Source organism: Pongo pygmaeus, chromosome 6 (assembly GCF_028885625.2).
Source record: "Pongo pygmaeus isolate AG05252 chromosome 6, NHGRI_mPonPyg2-v2.0_pri, whole genome shotgun sequence".
Taxonomy (NCBI): Eukaryota; Metazoa; Chordata; class Mammalia; order Primates; family Hominidae; genus Pongo; species Pongo pygmaeus.
The window spans coordinates 149,841,534-149,857,476 of NC_072379.2; the positions used below are offsets into that span (position 1 = coordinate 149,841,534).

The window sequence follows — 15,943 nt, forward strand, 5'->3', positions numbered from 1 at the left end:
AGCAGCTCTGCACCTCTGTGGCACCGCTCTGCCAAGAGGGAAGGTGCAGGCCCTGCAGCCCATCGGCTTGGATCTGAAGACCAGCCCTGTGGGGCTGCTAAGTCATGAAACTGACCTCATGGAGATTTCATAAAGCCCCTACCAGCTTTCCTGCCCTTCAGAAATGCTTACATCTATATATTTATGTTATCTCTTCATATATAAAGAAAATGGAAAAAGTCAAAATCAATTCGCTATCATTTACAATGAAAGGAAAGAAGACTAAGGATGTGTTTATGTGTGTGTGGAGAGAGGAAAAGAGACAGAAGCAACACTAATTACTGCAAAACGAAAAAAGAGACAGGAAGGAAGACAGGGAGGGGGCAAAAATCTCGTTCCATGCTCCACACAGTTCTCTTAAGTCTACAGGCAGGCCGAGGTTGTAGGAGCCTAGACAGTCTCAGCAGGTGAGAAGATTCTAGGCCCACTAGACTTACACTTTACACTGAATTGAAGAAAATCATAAAAAGGGGTTTTGCCACCTGGATGTAGAGCAGAACATAATTAAATTTAATCTTCTTGGGACAGTGTTTCAATGGGATAAATCAGCTCCCATTTAATCTCATACATAGCGACACAAAGAAAGGCCTTTCACGGCGCACGAGGTGTATAAACAAAGGGAAACCATATCTTTCTGGGCAAAATTGCTTTTCTGGATTGTTTATTATGTTTAATCAGCATTGTGGAAAATCCAACCATATTTGTTCACGGACTTGAGAACCCCGGAGTGGGAACAGCAGGTGCCGATGTGGGGAGAAGAAATGAGTAGGGTCTGGACAGCGGCCATAGTGGAGGCAAGTGTGAGGAGCCAGGAGTGGGGGCCCTGGGCTGCCCTAGACAGGGACATGCGGGCACCCCGTGGGGTCTTTGGCGGCTCACAGGACAATGGCAGTGGAGGTCTGCTCCCTAGAGGGCGAAGGGGGCACTGAATTCTCCCCCAGTAGCCTCTTCTCTGATCCTTCCTCGTTCTGGAAAAAAAAGAAAAAGAAACCCTTAGGGGAAAAGGATGAAGGCAGAGTTAGCATCATAGAACTCAGAAAGCAGAAAGAGGAAAGGAGGAGGGAAAGGAAAAGGTGACAGGAAACGCAGATCAGGCAAAAAAAAAACAAGGTGGCAGAAGAAGGGGAGTCAGACGAACACCTGGGAGAGGGCAGAGGGGAGAGTGGGGAGATCAGAGCAGGGGAGGGCGCAGAGAGGCACAGGGTGGCGAGAGTTGGCCCAGGACCGTGGTGATGGCCACATTCCCCAGACAGCAAAGGGGAGAGCTGCATATGGAAAGAAGCTGAGGGGCACCAGGCCCAGACTCAGGTTCGGATGCCCCTGGCCCCGCACTCCTACCTGTCCCACACACTCACCACCCAGACTCACACTGCCCAGCGGCCCCTCCCCGACAACTCACCAGGGGCTGGGAGCTCTGGCCACACAAGTTTCGAAGACCTACTCCCAAGGAAGCCAAGGACACAATGACCTTCAAGACACAGACAGCCAGGAACAGGGCACGGATTGCTGTGAACAACTTCTGGAGAAAAGGGAAGAACAAAGGTAGTCAGGTGTCAGCTACTCCAATGCTGCCCATATCACCACCCTCTCCACCCACCCAGGCACTGACTCTATCCAGCTTGCTGCTCCCACCACAGCTGACTGTGTTTCCAGCCACAGCTTCCATCCCACTGGCTTGTCTGCAGAGTGACCTTATCACTCCCTGTCAAGAAGTGGAGACTATTCCTTCAACCCATGGAATCTGGAAGGGCCTAGGACTGCTTTGGCCACAGTCAAAGTGACACTATACAGTGACAGGGAAGCCCTTAGCTGGTCTGGCAGCTTCTACTTTCTGTCTCCTGAAATGCTTGCAACTAGGGTACTCCCCACTGGAATCCAGTTTCTGTGCTATGAGAAGCCCAAGCCAAGTGGAGAAGCCATTGCCGGCTCTTGCTGACAGGCCCCGCTGAGCTCCGGAGCATGCAACTGCATCATCTCAGACTTCCAGCCTCGGCGAGCACTTGGATAACTTCACCCCCATCTGACTGTAACTGCATGAGAAAACCCGTGAGTGAGGATGGCTCATCTGAATCCAGCCAACTCACAGCACCATGACAAATAATAAGTTGTAATTTTAAGCCACTACATTTTGGTGTGGTTTTTAATTCAGTAATGGAAAACTGGGATACCAACACACCAGAAAAGCCAGAAGGGTGGCCCGCTATCTCCTCTCTGAAATGTCTCCTCTTTGTTCCTCATCCTCCTTGATTCAGAGAATCTTCTTGTCATGAGGTCTGAGAAATGTCTGTAGCTTACATTAAAACCTCCTGAATGAAAAACCCAGCATGAGGTCCAAGCTCAAAAAGCCTACATCTCTGTCCTCCAGGGCCCCCAGCTCCCTGGGAACAAAGAGCTGTGATGGGTCCCCGAAGACTGGACTCTTCCTGCTCACCCTCAGCATCTGCATGTAAGCTCTACACTCCTCCTTCTGCCGTTGGATCTCTTCACTTCGCCACATCCATCCGTACCCAGTGGTAGGGATGACAGGGTCTGAGCGATCACACACAGTGTCGATGTATAAAAAGGGTTCGGTTTGCCAGATGAAGCTATTCACACAGAGGACAACAGCAGCCATAACTGTAGCAAAGCCTGCCAGGGTGAGCAGGCTGGATACATATCCCTGGAAGAGAAAGAGGGTCAAGACACAGGCTCCTTCAATCGGTGGAAGAGTCATGAGGTCCCCGCCTCAAACCCATCTCCTCCTCCCCAGCCCCTGTCCAGGAAACCCTCTCCTCCCCTCCAAGAAAGACCCCAAGATATTGACAACCAAAGGGTAGAAGACAGATAATGGAGCAGAATTCAGGAGGGGGTCAGTGAACAAGGTGGAGAAAGGGTGTCCAAGACTCACAGCAAGTTTGCCCGGGTACTTCTCATGGACAATGGCCCCAGCTCCTGCTGCGATTGCCTGAAAAGAGACACCAGAAAAAGACATCCAGTTTACTCTTCTGAATTGGTCTATCATCACCCTCCCACCAGCAGTTCCCAGAATAGCCAATGTGAAGCAGGATCCCAGGGACAGACAAAGAACTCTGACACACAGACAGGATTCCACCTATACCTGCCCCACCCCTCCCATCTGTCTTCAAGAGAAAAATGGAAGTGACAGGGTTTCAGCTATACCCCAGAGCAGCCTCCTCATGGCCAAAGGCCATTTGGCCCCAGAGACTTTGGTCGCTTCCCCAAAGCCCCAACCGAGATCCATAAGCGCCTTCTTGCCCATCACCACTTGCCTCCCTCCAGGCTCACAGCCTGTTCCTTACTCACCACAGACCCCGCCCAGAAGGCACAGCCTGAGGCACGCAGCACAGTCCAGGGCCCCAAGCTGAGACACACTCCAAGAGCACAACTCAAAACCCCCAGCAATATCTGAGTCACCTGCAAGACAGGAGGAGAAACCAGACCCCTTCCCGTGAGCCCACGTGCCCCGGCTGCCCTGGGAGCAGCTGCCTGGCTCCTACCTAGGTGGCTCTCCTCTCCTTTTCCTCTGCCTTGACCTCTCTGCAGCTCTGATTCTGGAAGGTTCCATCCCCTTAAAATCCATGAAGCAGCACCGGCCTGGGTCTCCCCTCACCCTTCTCTAGGCTTGGCTATTTATCCTTCATCAATTTTTCCCAACTTCAACACTTTCTCATCCCACCTGAAGATTCACACTTTTTCCCCCCATTCTCCTTCAGAGGTCCCATTGTCCCATCCAAACCCCCAGCCTGACCTGAGCTTCTGGCCTATCCTTTCTCTTCAGATCCAAACACACACTCTTGAGGGCTCTGTGGCAGACACAAAGATGTGCCGCTAAGACCCCCTTCAAGAAAGGGCTTGTTTGATTGCTGACAGCCTGCAGTTGTCAGCTCCTTCAGGGTCACCCTAATTTTTCAAGCTGAAGACACACACTGAGGAGGGCCACCAGCCAATGATTAAGCAAGACAGTGGCTCGAGGGCCATCTCCACCCAGTGTGGAACTCCTGCGGTGGGCAACCTTTGCCTGGGAGCTCCCCACTGGCCTGGCAGAGTCTGCATTGCAGCCTGATGGTTCCTCCTGCCCAGTCCTGCTCCCCCTCTTTTCATTTCATAGGTGTCATACCCCAATAAGCCGTTCACACACCCAACTCCAACTCAGAAGAGAATTCCTCTTCTTCCTGGAAAATCCAACTGTCACCACCTCCACATCCTACCGGCATCTCGGATTTGTCACATCCAAATCCCCTACTACCACACACACACACACACACACACACACCTCGAATGTCTGCTCCTCCTGACTTTCAGGGCTCTGATCTCCTGGTCACCCACACTTCAACCCTCTGCATGCTGTGGATGCCTCTCTTTCCTTATGCCACAAACCTCTTCACTCCCATGCCATGGAGGTCTGCGAAGGACAGGGACTCCTTTGTCTCCTCACCATTCCTGCTATGATTATGTGAGTGCAGACCCTTGATCCTTCTCACCTGGATGCCTCCTGACTCTGAGGCAGGTTCCTGCTCAGAATCCATCGACAGCCTTCTCACTGTCAAAGCTGATTCAGGACGGACTCCTCACCTGGTCTTTCAAGGTTCTCAGCAATATGGCCCCAAATCACCCATTCCTGAAGCCCATTCCCTTTACTCTTAACCATTATAGAACTTGCCCTATGCCTTCTGGCCTCTTTGCCTTTGCTCCTGCCATTCTTTAACCTGGAATTCTTTTTTGTCCATCTTCCACCTTTGTCTATACCTATTCCTTCTCCATTCAGGGTTCTCCTGCCCTCAAGGATGTCAGATGTGCTTCTCCCTCACCTGGTCTACCTTTAGTTCCAGTCATTAGTGTAGCTGCTGTTCCTTCTGATGGTCACTGAGTACTTTTAGACATAGCCCAGGGATTCTCTCTGTAGCTTGGCCTGAAGTGCTGAACACATTGCCTTGCACCTGTAGGCTTTCAGTCCATGTGGGGTCAATGAAACTGAATTAACAGCCTCTAGACTCTTCTTCCTGTTGCCCTACCTCTGGCTGGGACCGACTCCTCTGCGCCAAAGAGGAGGTCGATTCTTCCTTTTCATCCAAATTTCTGTGGGGATACTTACAACTTTTTCCTACACAAGATGAGATATAAATAGTGATTTCTCATGTGCCTCTCATGGGAATTCAACCCACTTTTCTCTTTTGCATCCTATTGAAGAAGGAGAGTTTCCATTGTGAAAGCTGAGCCTACAAATGGGGTCATTCTTGTCACACTCAACTAAAACAGAGTCGAGAGGCCAGGGGCAAAAAGCACTAGGGGCACAAAATGTTGCTCCCAAAATGTAATTCTCTACAAATCAGGCTGCTGAAGCTGCCTGCTGCAACCTGAAACCAGCTTTATCTACAGCTTCTGACCTTGCTACAACTCTAGGATTAGTTTTACCCACACCATCGCTCACCCATCAGAGCTCACCAGCTCCCCAAAACCTGTGATCTTTCATGAAGGGCAATATGTAACATTTCTCCTTTTTATAAGCCTCTAATCTTCTCTTTGTTCTAAAGATGTACTGGAGACCACCTGGTCTGTGTGTATGCCCCAAATTGCAATTCTCTCCTCCCAAATAAAACGTTTTAATTTTGAAGATCTGACTCTATATTTTAATTGACCTCATCACCTCGTTAACGTGCCCCCCAACCCCACACCAGCCCAGTCTTACCCCTAGAGCCAGCTGCTCATAACCAATCCTGGCTGTGGAAGGCACAGTGTCCCCAGGGTGAAAAAGAAACTTCTTCAGAGAACCTCCAGCTTTCAGCAGTTGGGTCAAAGCTGACTCCTGGTGGATGTGGACGTTGATGTGGGTGGGCTGGGATGGCCTAGAGTCCATAGCAACTCCATTCACAATCACCGTGTTTTGGGTCATCCTGCCTGCCAGGGAGAAGACATATAGAAGTGAGGTCTGGGAACTAGGTGAGGGAAAAATACACAGCACAGGTGAAAGGAGAGAAATAGTGTCTTTGTCAAGATCCCAGTTGGGCACAATGGCTCACGCCTGTAATCCCAGCGCTTTGGGAGGCTGAGGCGGGTGGATTACCTGAGGTCAGGAGTTCAAGACCAGCCTGGCCAATGTGGCAAAACCCCTTCTCTACCAAAAATACAAAAATTCGCACGGTGGTGCGCACCTGTAGTCCCAGCTACTCAGGAGGCTGAGACAGGAGAATCACTTCAACCCGGGAGGCTGAGGTGGCAGTGAGCTGAGATCTTGCCACTGCACTCCAGCCTGCGCAACAGAGTGAGACTCCATCTCAAAAAAACACAAAAACAAACAAACAAACAAAAAAAGTGTCTTTGTCAAGATCCAAAGGGTCTTCCCAGTGCAGATATCAATGTCACTGTGACCTTAGTGATTTTACACATAAAAAAGTTAAGAGATACAAAAGGGTATATATACCTTTAAAACCTTATCTCTCATCTTTTTCCCTCAACCACCTATTTGCCTTGCAGATGGAAAGTAATATTATCTGTTTCTTATAAATCCTACCGTGACATTTTCGCATACGAAAGTGTGAAAAAGTATTTCTCCCCCCTTTTCCCACAAACAGCAGCATACTATACCCACTGATTTGCATGATGCTGTGATCACATGATCATATGTTTTTAGAATAATCCTACATGAGTCCATAAAAAGTGTCAACCTAAATAACACAGAGAGGCTCTCCAAAAGAAAATGAGATTTATTTTGGAATAGGGCATTGCAATGAGAATATGCTTACCACAGTAAATCACGTGCACATTCAGTGAGGTAAAGGAAGACAAAGGTTTTTACAGGAAAAATGGGGAGACTTACATAATCTCTTTGAGATGATCATCCTTGGCTACAAGGATCAATAACAAGGGTGATACCAGTCCAGGGTTAGACAGGCAGTTGCTGGTGGATGTCCTCACAGAAGTATTTTTTGTGTAAGGTTGTCATTTTACAGAGTCCTTTGTGATGACTTTTGTTACCAGGTTATTTACACATGAGAACCCTGCCTTGTGGGCTTTCCATTTTCAGATTTTTTTTTCACTCAAGTGACTCGATTATGATTCTGACAACTTTCACAAAAGCTTCTTCACTCATTTGTGTAACTGCATATATTTTGAGAGTATGAATTCCTCATAATTCATTTAAGCGGTTCCCTATTGGCAGACATTTAGGTTATTTCCAATCCTTTTCCATTACAGACAATGTGGAATTGGCAAGGCAACAGGAATGTGCATTTGCAATTTTAGTAGATATCGTCAGTTACCCTCCATGGAGTTGGTAGCAATTCACATGCAGGAGGCAAACTCTTTCATCTTTTTCCTTTTATATGGGGAAAAATGCATTGATTTTAATCAATTTTATGTAATAAAATGTCCCATTTTAAATGTATATCTCAACGAGTTTTGACAAATTTATACATTTGTGCAATTACAGCTACAATCAAGATAAAGGACATTCCTACACAGCAATACATTCCCTAAAGCCCCTCCCCAGGAAATACCCCCAACCACTGGCCATGAGCAACCACTGACCTGCTTTCTGTAACGATTTCCATATATTTTTAATCCATGGTTCTCTTTTATTTTATTTATTTATTTTTATTATGTATTTATTTGTTTATTTATTTTTTGAGACGGAGTCTCGCTCTGTCGCCCAGGCTAGAGTGCAGTGGCGCGATCTCGGCTCACTGCCAGCTCCACCTCCCGGGTTCACGCCATTCTCCTGCCTCAGCCTCCCGAGTAACTGGGACTACAGGCGCCCGCCATCAAGCCCAGCTAATTTTTTATATTTTTAGTAGAGACGGGGTTTCACCCTGTTAGCCAGGATAGTCTCGATCTCCTGACCTCATGATCCACCCGCCTTGGCCTCTCAAAGTGCTGAGATTACGGGCGTGAGCCACCGCGCCCGGCCAGTTCTCTTTTTTTAGAGAGAGAGATGGGGTATTGCTTTGTTGCCCAGGGTGGTCTCAAACTCCTGTACTCAAGCAATCCTCCCACCTCAACCTCCCAAAGTGCTGCAATTACAGGTGTCAGCCACCACGCCTGGCCCATAGTTCTCTTATTATGAGTGAGGTTGATTGTCTTTTCATATGTTAAGGGCCATTTTTATTTCCTCTTTTGTGAGCTCTCCGTTCACATCCTATGTCCTTGTTTCGTTTTGTTTTGTTTTGCTTTTTTCTATGGAAGTTCTTTATCTATTCACAAAATTACCATTTGTGATATGAGTTTCAAATGTTTCTGTACAATTTGAAGTTTATTTTTTGACCTTGCTTGTATTTTCATACAATCCATATTCTATTTCATTCTATTTATGGTGTCTAGCTCTTATACTTTTAAACGACTTCCCCATTTCAAGATTATAAAATAATCTTCAATATTTTCTTCTAAGTGCCTTTATGCTTTCAGTTTTCACTTTTAAATGTTGACCATCTGGAATTTGGGAGCTGGGTGACCAGCCTTGGCCGTTGGGAGACACGGATCCAAGTTCTGTTGCTGTCATTCAGATGTTTAACTTCTGAAAGATACGTTCCATTTGTGGAAAATACATCCTCTTTTTCTCAGTGATTTAAAATTCTCTCCTGAGCAGAAATGAAGTTCCCCTAGGAATGTAGACCTATTCTAGTCCTTATATTCTGCCCATTGGCATGTCTCATGGGCTAGGCATCATTACCACAATTTTAACACGGAGCTTAATGCTAATTGGGCTGTTTCATGATCCCCTCGTGTGGTTTTTCTTTCAGAATTGTCATGGCCATTTCTGCTAGATTACTTCTTCACGTGCACTTTAGAATCAGCTTGCCTGGCTCTAAAATAAATCCTACAGAGGCAATTCTAATGGACATCCTGGCTAAGTATCACAGTTTAAATCAAATATTATTAACAATTCTAATAACACCTCCCATTCGTACTCTACCTACTTTTCAAAGCAGTTTCACTCTTTCACCCTCCTGGCCTCCTTGGGGTTAGAAAGGACAGGAGTTAGACAATTCCGCACACGCACAAAGGAGCTTCAGACTGCTTCCCACAAAAGGAAGCCCAGCCCCAGATTCCAGCCAGACCTTCCCTCGAGGGCCCAGGCCTCGCCCTGAAGGCACCTCAGGTTCCAGCTACCTCCTGGCCCCCAGGACCACCGCTTCCCCCGCCCCACGCCAACCCCTAGATCTGCCTCGGCCCCGCCTTGAAGAGTCGGATCTGAACCAGGCGGGCACCACGGAGATTCCCCTGCGGGCCGCCCAACGCCTGGTAGATGGTGGGCTCTTCCCGGCTGCCCCGAACACTTTCCTCTGTCTAGCTCCTCCCGTGCCCCGGGGCTGGGGAAAGCGTCGGCAGCCCCGCAGCGCCCTGGCCCCGTCCCAGGAGCCACCCCACCGTAGGGCTCCAGCCAGGGTCCACGCGTGCAGGCGGCGGAAGGTGGACGGCACGCGCCAGGCCCAGGCCTCTCCTCCCGCTCTCCAGCCGTCTTTCTGGGGAGAAACACCTGCACCCAGCTGTCCCTCCCTCCTACGCGAGTCCTCCTGGAAACCAGGATGGAGGAAGAAAGACGTCCTGTGGACAGGACAGGGTGGGGGCATGGCCCTGGGGACTCCTCGTGACAGAGGGTTCTGCGGCAAGAGGGTCTCCCGGGCCACGGAGGCCCTGCCTCACCTGCCGTCCTCCGGGAGCCAGCGGCCGAGCAGAGCGGACAGGAGCTGACCCCGAGCAGAGGAGCGACGGGAGGGCGGAGACGGCAGATGCACGGGTGGGGGCTGCGGCCCCGCCCAGGCTGCGAGGTTTCCCGAAACCAGCTGCGGCCCGGGGGCCCGGCAGGGGGGTTCCGCCCAGAGGAGCGGACCGGGCGGGAGAAGACCGAGCCCCTGCGCTCCCACTCGCGCACACTTGCACGCCGGCCCTGGCCGGGCGACCCCACGGGCTTTCCCAGGGCCGTCCGCCCGCGCACCTTCTCAGCTCCCCAGAGCCCAGTGACCCTCGCGCAGCAGGAGAACCCCAGACGGACCCCAGGCCCTGCAGCCTGCCAGGAACCCGAGGGGCTGAAGTTCATCCCCAACCCCGCCTCCACCCCTGCCTCCCCTCCCCGCCTCCCCCTCCAACTCTCAATCCACTTCTCCAGCCGGCGCCCCAGCCCTCCCGCCGCCCGCTCGCAGGTCCCGAGGAGCGCAGGTGAGGCGGCGCCCCACTCCCGGCGGCCCCCGGGCCTCCTTCCGCACGCGCCCCGAGCTGCCTCCGCACAGTTGGAGGAGCGTAGGAGGGACCCCCACCCAGGGATGAGACTGCAGGAAGGGGACTGCGGAGGAAGCCAGGTGCGGCCCCGGCTTTTGACCTCCCTCCGCACCGCAGCGCGGTCCTTCACGGGGCAGGGGCGGCGTGAACCCGTCGGGCGTGAGCAGCAGTCGGTGGAGCGGGAGGTCGGCGGTGGCGGGGATGGAGGGTATCCGGAGCGCAGCCGGGGCGCAGCTGCTGCCACAGGAGCTCCACAGGCAGCCAAGGACTCGGTCCTGTCCCAGAGCCTGCGGACTGTGGAGGGGAGGCCGCAGAAAGAGCCTGGGAGGAGGGGGTGAGGGGTCGGGGTGTGGGGCGCTGCTTGACCCAGACGCCACGGCCCTGGGAGGAGGATGAGGCGGACAGAGCAGATCTTGGGCGAAAGGGGAGGTTCCCGCAGGCTCAGTAGTCGCCGCAGCTCCAGCATGGTCAGCAGCCCCCTCTGCTACACACATTCCCCTCGTGAGGGGGCCCGGGGTGCGGCCCTGTGACCAGGACAGCCATTCATTGGGTGACTTTGAGCCACCACTGGCCCCTGACCTCCCCAACTCCAATGAAATCTGCGAAAATCTTCTGACAGCCCTTCCTCTCCGGTGCTCCCTTCCTCATAGACTGTGTCCCTGACAATGGGAACAGCCGACAGTGATGAGATGGCCCCGGAGGCCCCACAGCGCACCCACATCGATGTGCACATCCACCAGGAGTCTGCCCTGGCCAAGCTCCTGCTGACCTGCTGCTCTGCGCTGCGGCCCCGGGCCACCCAGTCCAGGGGCGGCAGCCGGCTGCTGGTGGCCTCATGGGTGAGTGTGACGGCCTGCCTCGTGGGGCGGCGGGAGGGACTCCCCACCTCCGGCCGCAGCAGAACTCTCTGCCAGCCTCCCTCTGAACAGGACACCGAGCCAGTTATGTCTTCTTACTTAGTGATGTGATTCTCTGGCCTTCTCAGTAAGAGCCTGGGGAGGGGAGGCTCTGGGCTGAAGGGGTGTGGAGGAGCCATTGACCATGCAGAGTCCCAATCAGTGGAGCCCTGAGTCCATCCTTTCCTCTGGGCCAAACTCAGGATGGGCCGGCTCTCCTCTCCTTCCTTTCCCTTCTCTTTTCTCCTCCTCCTCCCTCTTCTTCTTTCTCTTCCTCCTCCTCTTCCTTCTCCTTTCTCTTCTCTTCTCTTCTTTCTTTCTCTCTCTCTACCTCTCCCTCTCTTTTTGGGGTTTTAGCGGTTAATCCCTGCAGTGGCAGGTCCACCTAGGAGCCGGGATCTTGGGTCCTTTGTCTTTCAGGTGATGCAGATCGTGCTGGGGATCTTGAGTGCAGTCCTGGGAGGATTTTTCTACATCTGCGACTACACCCTCCTGGTCACCTCGGGAGCTGCCATCTGGACAGGGGCTGTGGTGAGTAGAGCAGGACAGTGCTTGACTGCCTGTGAGAGGGGTGGGGCATTGCTCTCCTGATTGCCTTCCACCAACATGGTGCCACAGAATGCTGGCAGTCGAAGAGATCTGATTATCTAGGCCCATTCCCTGCCTGTTCAGATGAGCAAACAGCTGAGGGCAGCGGTGACATGTCCTATTCACAGTCTGCTCTCCCATACCCTGCCCAGTGCTGCTCCCACCAGGCTGGCCGCCTCTCCCTGCCTTCAACAGTTAATGTCAACCAAGGATCTAAGGACCTGCTCATCTCCAGATACTTGCGTTGAGATGGGGGAGGCAGAGCGTTCCAGATAGTATGTGATTCCCCCAGGAAGCATCACCCCGTGGTTATTCCCATTGTCCTCCACAGGCCCTGCACACAATGGGAACCCAGGAATTGTTGTCGATAGATGGGTGTGTGCAGTTTGCACAGGAGCTGGGTAGGCTGGTCATGGTACCTACACCCTCAGAATAACACTAAAACACTCATATTTACTGACAGAAGCCGAGAGTAATTACCTTCACTCAGCCTGTGGCAAAATACCCAGCTTAGTTACAGAATTAGCCAAACAGGATTCAGGTCCACCTGTCCATTGGGATATACTAGATTCCCTGTTCTTCAAGCCCAGCTGAGTGAATCATTGGGCACTGTTAGGACAGGCTTCTAGACCTAACAGTGCCCACTCTGTATAGACTCACCCTTCATCAAGATCTTCTCCAGCACCCCATGACTTTTATCCATGGAACTTTCATAAAGCACTTGGTGTTGTTTAAAAAGGAAGGTTTAGAAGGGAAGAGGGGCTCACACCTGGCTTGACCACAAGCTCTTAGTTGTCACTAAAGCAGGGCCTTTTGCAGCCTCAGGAGTTGGATCCAGGTTCCACCCTCTCAGCAATTATCTTACCATGGATAATAAAGCTTAGCATGAAACCTCCGGCCCAAGCTGTGTGCTGGGGAAGGGCCTGCATGGAGGCTCTCTCGTGGGAGAGGACTTGCATTTCCTGTGCTAAGCCTGCTCCTGGCTCAATCTCTCCCCAGGCTGTGCTGGCTGGAACTGCTGCCTTCATTTATGAGAAACGGGGTGGTACATACTGGGTAAGTTCAGGGAAGGGTGTGGGAGGGGACCAGGTTCAGGCTGGAGGTCACCCCGATCTCCTGCCCTGTTGCAGGCTTCTCTGGGCCTTGCCCTTTTTTCCCCCGACTGGACTCTGAGAGAGACTGAAACATGAAGATTTCTCTCTGCCTCGTCCCTCCCCAGGCCCTGCTGAGGACTCTGCTAGCGCTGGCAGCTTTCTCCACAGCCATTGCTGCCCTCAAACTTTGGAATGAAGATTTCCGATACGGCTACTTTTATTACAACAGTGCCTGCCACATCTCCAGCTCGAGTAACTGGAACACCCCAGCCCCCACTCAGAGTCCAGAAGAAGTCAGAAGGCTACACCTGTGTACCTCCTTCATGGACATGCTGAAGGTAGGTGGCCAAGGGGAAGGGGCAGCAGCAGATGGGGCAGGGATGGCCAGGCCAGGCCGGGGGCAAGAGTCAGGTTCTCCACCAGAAGTAGGTGTTACCTATTCTGCACCAAGCTTGAGTATTGTCACCAAAGACAAAGCATCAGACAAAATAGAAATGGCTCCTGTAGAGTGTTACAGACTAGTGGGAAATACAAGCATTAAAATAATAATAAATGAACCAATATAGCAAGTGTGCACAGTGCTGCAAAGGTGTTAAGTGCATATTTTCCCTTGATCCTCTGAAGTCTTGGAGGTTATCAGGGAATCAAATCATAGCCCAAACCTGTCACTGTACAAATGAGGACACAGGCCCAATGTGAGGAGTTTCCAGCTGCATTCTGCACACTGAATGCATTGACTTCCCCTCCAGAAGCCACAAACTTGGAGATAAAGGGGTAAAGATTTTCCCAGGTCAATAAGGAGCATGGGGACAGAGCAGGAAGGCAGTTGTCATCCTGGTGCTTATGGCCTTGGTCCTCTGTCCCCAGGCCTTGTTCATTACCCTTCAGGCCATGCTCTTGGGTGTCTGGATTCTGCTGCTTCTGGCATCTCTGGCCCCTCTGTGGCTGTACTGCTGGAGAAGGTTCCCAACCAAAGGGGTGAGTCCCTAAAGTGTGTGCCTGTGTGTTTGGGGCAGTGGAACTGCTCAAAGGAGACAGGAATGGACAGTGGACAGTTTGGGGAGGAGAAAGGGGCCCATGACCCAAGTACCACCTATTATCATGCCTGTCTTTCTACCCAGTGTTGGCCCAGCCCAGAAAGCCCCTATCCCCAACCAAGTGGCCCCCAAGTCAAAGAGCCCAGGAATCCAGGGAAGTCCATATCCACGCTATGCCTTTGCATTAGGTACCATGCTGCTGATTCTGGTAGCTCCAGAGCTAAGCTGCCCTGGAGGAGAGACTCCGCCCTTTCTCTCCCACTCACGATTGTCTTGCCTTTCCTCTTCCCTTAGAAAAGAAACCAGAAGGAGATGTTGGAAGTGAGTGGAATCTAGCCATGCCTCTCCTGATTATTAGTGCCTGGTGCTTCTTCACCGGGCGTCCCTGCATCTGACTGCTGGAAGAAGAACCAGACTGAGGAAAAGAGACTCTTCAACAGCCCCAGTTATCCTGCCCCCCATGACCCCAGTTATCCTGCCCCATAACCCCCATGCCCCAGTTATCATGCCCCCCATGACAGCCGTGCTCCAGCAGCACTTGCCCATTCTTTACACCCCTTCCCCATCCTGCTCCGCTTCATGTCCCCTCCTGAGTAGTCATGTGATAATAAACTCTCATGTTATTGTTCCCAGGTTCTCGCTTAGTTATTCCAGGGAATTTCTCTTGGCTGGAGGAGGAAGTGGAGAAGGAGCCAATGGCAAACCTCCCACAGCTCCCCAACCTCCTGCCTCAGGCTAGAGTTGCTGGCCCTGGAGCTAGAACCTCTTTGAGGCTGATCCTGTGGCTGTAGGTTCAAAGGCCTAGGAATAAAGGATGAACGAGGCTGAGACTCTGAGCCCACTCCCTACCACTAACATTTAAGAAGGTGAATGCTTGGCAATTTAAGAATTAGATTTTTTTTTATTGTGACTGTTTGAAAAAATTAAGTAGACAACATAACACCGATAGGACATCCAACAATATAGAAAGGACATCCAACAATATGGCAAAATAGAAACCCTTACAAATTGTCCCATAAAAAATCCTAAAACTTCTTGATAAAATATGAATCATGTATTTTTAAATTCATGACTATGAACCAAGAAAAAGATGGAGGCCATCAAAGCCTATAGTAGAAGTAGGGGCAAGAATTCAGAGAGTGGAAGCCAGTATCTGCCTGTGTCAGTCCCACAACCACCCACATACTCAGTGTTCCACTTGAAGGACCCACAGGGCTCAGCATGTAGTTGTATTAATGGCTAAGTTATATTATAGTAAAAGGATACACAAGGTGGGGAAAGAACACATTAGGTGGACTCTGGAAGAATCCGGCACAGGCTTCCTATATCTTCCCACAGTGAGAGGCCACACAGTAACCCAGCAGCGTTTCTGCCCAGGGAAACCCACCGAAGACTCAAAGACCAGGGTTTTTATTGAGAGCTGGCCACATAGGCACTCCCTCCACCTGCACAGCTACTGCAATTCCAGACTCCCAGAGGAAAAGCAGGTGTCCACCTGAAATCACATTGTACAGTCTAGGCAAGCTGATAGACTGGAATTTAGTATGCAGGCATACAAAACCACCTTATCAGCCAAGGAACATTCCAGAAGCCCAATTCCTAGAAGACAGCCAAGGGTAGCAAAACCTTGTAAAGGGCGACCCTCTGTGTTAAGTCTTTCTTGCACACTGCCCTAAGGGCATCTGCCAACCTCTTGCAACCCAAAACTACACTTAATAACTATGTGAAAGACAGTAAATGAAGCCTAGAGCCACTTAAGCTGGAGAATTACAGTGAAGGACCCAGTATAAATCTTCAGTTTCAGAGAACAATTGGGAAAAAATCCATTCCATCAAGGGAGATGACAAGTAAACTCTTGGTGAAAGGAGTCAGATGAAGATTCATGAATACAAGCAAGCCCTAACATGGACTTATGGATGGAATTCCCACTCCTTGGATAAACCCCCAAACGCTGAGAAAATAATTTAAAGGTTCTCAAGATGGTAGTGACCCCTGACACCTGTCAGAAACAAATGCAAATTCTGCTGGAGAAATTTACCTTCAACTAAGCCCTTAAATGATCTGCATGACTATATTTTTT

The 15,943-nt window shown here is 51.0% G+C and overlaps 2 protein-coding genes across 4 annotated transcripts; one reads left to right on the forward strand and one right to left on the reverse strand.

The window, feature by feature from the left end:
- Positions 1-683: 683 nt before the first annotated feature.
- Positions 684-9,755, reverse strand: TMEM176B (transmembrane protein 176B). Of its 2 annotated transcripts, none has more exons than XM_054496463.2 (7): positions 9,676-9,755; positions 5,726-5,934; positions 3,343-3,453; positions 2,927-2,983; positions 2,471-2,698; positions 1,439-1,558; positions 684-1,007 (listed from the first exon to the last, which is right to left on the reverse strand). In XM_054496463.2, exons 2-7 carry the CDS (start codon positions 5,927-5,929, stop codon positions 915-917), a joined length of 813 nt encoding a protein of 270 aa, XP_054352438.1. In that variant the 5' UTR covers positions 5,930-5,934; positions 9,676-9,755; the 3' UTR covers positions 684-914. The 2 variants fall into 2 exon arrangements, with proteins under 2 accessions (XP_054352438.1, XP_054352437.1); XM_054496462.2 differs by lacking the exon at positions 9,676-9,755 and adding an exon at positions 8,949-8,971.
- A 6-nt stretch (positions 9,756-9,761) lies between these two features.
- Positions 9,762-14,496, forward strand: TMEM176A (transmembrane protein 176A). Of its 2 annotated transcripts, none has more exons than XM_054496460.2 (7): positions 9,762-10,328; positions 10,899-11,087; positions 11,565-11,675; positions 12,732-12,788; positions 12,952-13,164; positions 13,694-13,804; positions 14,158-14,496. In XM_054496460.2, exons 1-7 carry the CDS (start codon positions 9,762-9,764, stop codon positions 14,197-14,199), a joined length of 1,290 nt encoding a protein of 429 aa, XP_054352435.2. In that variant the 3' UTR covers positions 14,200-14,496. The 2 variants fall into 2 exon arrangements, with proteins under 2 accessions (XP_054352435.2, XP_054352436.1); XM_054496461.1 differs by having other exon boundaries at positions 10,119-10,188.
- Positions 14,497-15,943: the final 1,447 nt, after the last annotated feature.

Bases quoted from the DNA above. Each gene is read 5' to 3' on its own strand.
- TMEM176B (XM_054496463.2), bottom strand. From the start codon at position 5,929: ATGACCCAAAACACGGTGATTGTGAATGGAGTTGCTATGGACTCTAGG. The intron at 2,699-2,926 runs GTGAGTCTTGGA...TTTCTCTTCCAG, and splicing joins AGTACCCGGGCAAACTTGCT to GGATATGTATCCAGCCTGCT. The intron at 1,559-2,470 runs GTGAGCAGGAAG...CCTTTTCTCCAG, and splicing joins CTTACATGCAGATGCTGAGG to AAGTTGTTCACAGCAATCCG.
- TMEM176A (XM_054496460.2), top strand. From the start codon at position 9,762: ATGCACGGGTGGGGGCTGCGGCCCCGCCCAGGCTGCGAGGTTTCCCGA. The intron at 12,789-12,951 runs GTAAGTTCAGGG...GTCCCTCCCCAG, and splicing joins AACGGGGTGGTACATACTGG to GCCCTGCTGAGGACTCTGCT. The intron at 13,805-14,157 runs GTGAGTCCCTAA...CTCTTCCCTTAG, and splicing joins GAAGGTTCCCAACCAAAGGG to AAAAGAAACCAGAAGGAGAT.